Source organism: Chlorella variabilis, assembly GCF_000147415.1.
Source record: "Chlorella variabilis unplaced genomic scaffold CHLNCscaffold_8, whole genome shotgun sequence".
Taxonomy (NCBI): Eukaryota; Viridiplantae; Chlorophyta; class Trebouxiophyceae; order Chlorellales; family Chlorellaceae; genus Chlorella; species Chlorella variabilis.
This window is the reverse complement of record NW_005435080.1, coordinates 1143266-1146360: the sequence shown is the minus strand read 5'-3', so window position 1 is coordinate 1146360 and position 3095 is coordinate 1143266. Positions and strand designations below refer to the sequence as shown.

Sequence of the window (3095 nt, the reverse complement as noted above, 5' to 3'; positions counted from 1 at the left end):
CCCAGGCCCGGGACATTGCGCTTCTATGCGGGGGCGGCGGCGGCGGCGGCGGTGCAGCGCCATACCGCCTCGTGTCGGTGCAGCCCTGCGACCTGTTCCCGCAGACGTGGCACGTGGAGACTGTGGCCGTGCTGGATGCGCAGCGTGCCTAACTGATGATGCCCCGAACATGTGGCCTTTGGCTCACCAAAGCGATTGCGTGAAACGGGGCTGACGTGGGCTGACGCCGCCTGCGGCCACATCGGAGGCCGGCAGCTGGGCGGATCGGCGGCGCGTAGGCCCCTCTGGCTTTCGCCAATGCTATGCCGCCGCGAGTGCGGCCGGCAGCGTCCCCAGGTCGTTCTGCCGGGCTTGCGCAAGGATGCGCCCCCATGGCGCGGATCAAAGTCACTTTATTGTGCCCCAGGTGCCGCATGCCGGCCATGAGTGACAAGAGGCGTGTGAAGGATGGTGCCAGCAGGAGGATGGCAGTCCCTTCTGCATGCATGCAGGTGCATGGTGCAACCCCCATCTGCCCGGAATTGGTGGGGACTGGCGCCCTCGAGAACTGCTGTGGAATCGAGTGGTAGGGAAGGCAAGGCCGTGGCCCAGGGATCGGCCCAAAGCAGAAACGAGCGGCAGGTGGTCCGCCGTTGCCGTCAGCGGGGGTGGTTAGGGGGTGGTTGGCAAGGCCCAGTGCTAGCTAGCATTCGTTTCCAGCTCTATTCATTGCTGTGGGCTCATGAAAGGTCCCAAGAGGGGAGTAGAGGGTGCGCTCCCTAGGGCCGGCACTGGCGGTGGCGCGCCGGCGGCGGCGGTGCCTAATGGCGTACAGGTGTGCACACAGCCAGCCTGCCAATTCCCGTTCACGACCGTCCAGAACTGCAGCCGTAGGCCAATGCGGCTTGCGGCTGTAGTGGATGCAGCGTTTCGGTGCGACTGGACGGCTGGAGCTCCAGCTGTCGGATCAGACAGACTCACTGAGGCAGACAGGACTATTTAGCTTGGCGGTCTGGCACCATCGCCATTCCCTTTCATCCATTCCTGGCGCCCCGATCAAGCGTTGCCTCCGTTGCGGGCCGGCCAGAAGACCATCAGGTCATCACCTGCACCAACATGCTTCGCTCTGCTGGCCTGTCTGCGGCCCTGTGCCTGCTTGCGCTCGCCTGCATTGGCACCGCGGAGGCCAAGCGCGGCATGGGGACCGCCTACTCTGGTGAGCCTGATGGTCCAGGTGCCTGTGCATGGGGCATGAGGATGCCTGCCCGTCCAGCGCAACCCTGGTCCTGTCTGACATGGGACTTGTCAACAAGATATTCAGGCCCTTGCCATGGCTAGAAAAGCTGTTGACATGCATCCAATAAAGTTGGGATGCCCCGCCGCAGCAATCCTGTCGCCATCACCGCGCCTGCCTGCCCCCCCACCGCTGCTGCAGGCGCCTACGACAAGGATGCCACCGGATTCAACAGCTGCCAGTTCGGCAAGCTGGATGACAGGTGGGAGCGCTACTATGCGGCGCGCCCCTCCCAGCTGTTTGACCGCTCTGAGTGCGGCAAGTGCATCCGCGCCCGTGGCACCGAGAAGGGCGCCAGCGGCGATTGGGTCACAGTGAGTGGGGAGGGCAGGAATGCCGGGCCTGCGGCCCAAGCAGCATCGCCGGGTGCAATCAGAGCAGCATGGAGCGACACCGCCCCGCCTTGCTCTCCCCCCCTCCCCACTGCGCCTGCGAACTCCCCTCCCTGCACCCACTGCACCCACCCACTGTTGCAGGTCATGATTGTGGACGAGTGCGCCTCCTGCGGGGGAGACGGTGAGGCTGCCTGCCCGTCTGTTGGCTCCCGCGTGGGGCAAGGCCCCTTGCGTTGCGCCCAGCTGGCTGCCGTACCTGCAAGCAGCTGGGCAGGGCTGACGGGAACCTCTCCCCTGAAGACGGACGCTGAGCGCAGCGCCAGCGTGCCTCCCTGGCCTGCAGGCGACATCGACTTCTCCATCGACGCCCTCAAGGACATCACCGGCTTCTCCTGGGACCGCAAGGGCATCGAGTGGTGAGCCGCCGCCACGCCGCCGCCGCTACCACTGCCAGTCTCTCCCTCCTCCCCTTGCGCGTCCCTCTCCTGCCGCTGCCTGGGGGCCTCTCGTTGCCGGGTGCAGCATGCGCCCCAGCAATGCGGCCTGAGGCCGGTGTTCCCCGCTGCCTGCCTGCCTACATTTTGCCGCGCTGAGCATGGCCCCCGAGTCCTGACCGCAGGGAGTGGAGCAGCTGCGACGGCGGCTCCTCCACCCGCTCTGACGACGACTCCGAGGACAGCTCTGAGTCAAATGACGATGATGGCGACAATTCCTCTTCAGACAACGATGAGGAGGACAACAACAACGATGAGGAGGACAACAAGGAGGACGAGGAGGACAGCAACAACCAGGAGGACAACAAGGATGAGGAGGACAACGAGGAGGACAACAACGATGACCGCGACGATGACGGTCGGTCCAAATTGTCCAATTGTCACAAAAGTGGCTGCTGCAGCAATACCGGAACTTCAAAACCAGCAGAGCTCTCCCTGTGTCAACAGACCGTCGCTCGCCTCCTGCACCGTGCAGACAACGACAGCGAGAAGAAGAAGAACAAGAAGAAGAACAAGAAGAAGAAGAAGCGGTCCAGCGACCGCCGCCTGCTGCAGGCGTGAGTGTCGCAGCTGGCTGCCACTCTTCCCTATCAGTCCACTGCCGCCGTTGCATTGCAAATCTCCAGCAATACTGCTGACCTTTCTCTCGGTTCAAGTCAGGTTTGCCAGCCCCACCGATTTGTGCTGAGCCGCCCACTGTTTCATTCCCACACTGCCCCCTACACAGCTATCATTTGGCCATGCTAATGCCGCTGCCCCCTGCTACCCCCCCTCCAAGAATAATCTGTCATTTGCTCCTTGCTAATGCCGCTGCCCCCGCTACCCCGCCCTCAAGAACATTTTTGTCCCCACATTGCAAGCAACCGCCTAAATTCCTGCACGTCCTGCGTTTTTTTCCTTCTCTGTTGGGTCTGCTGGGGGAGGTGCGTGGTGGGCGTGTCCGCACCCATGGTGCACACTCCAGGCCCCACCCCATGCTGCCCCAACTGCTGA

At 63.3% G+C, this 3095-nt stretch overlaps 1 protein-coding gene across 1 annotated transcript in view; it reads left to right on the top strand.

The window, feature by feature from the left end:
- Window positions 1-152, top strand: part of CHLNCDRAFT_22531 (hypothetical protein) — a gene marked incomplete at both ends in the record, with an annotated part of 2348 nt that extends 2196 nt beyond the window's left edge. Inside the window, one exon of the mRNA XM_005848447.1 lies at window positions 6-152. Within this exon, the coding sequence (XP_005848509.1) occupies window positions 6-152 (147 nt within the window). The remainder of the gene's footprint in view (window positions 1-5) is intronic.
- Window positions 153-3095: the final 2943 nt, after the last annotated feature.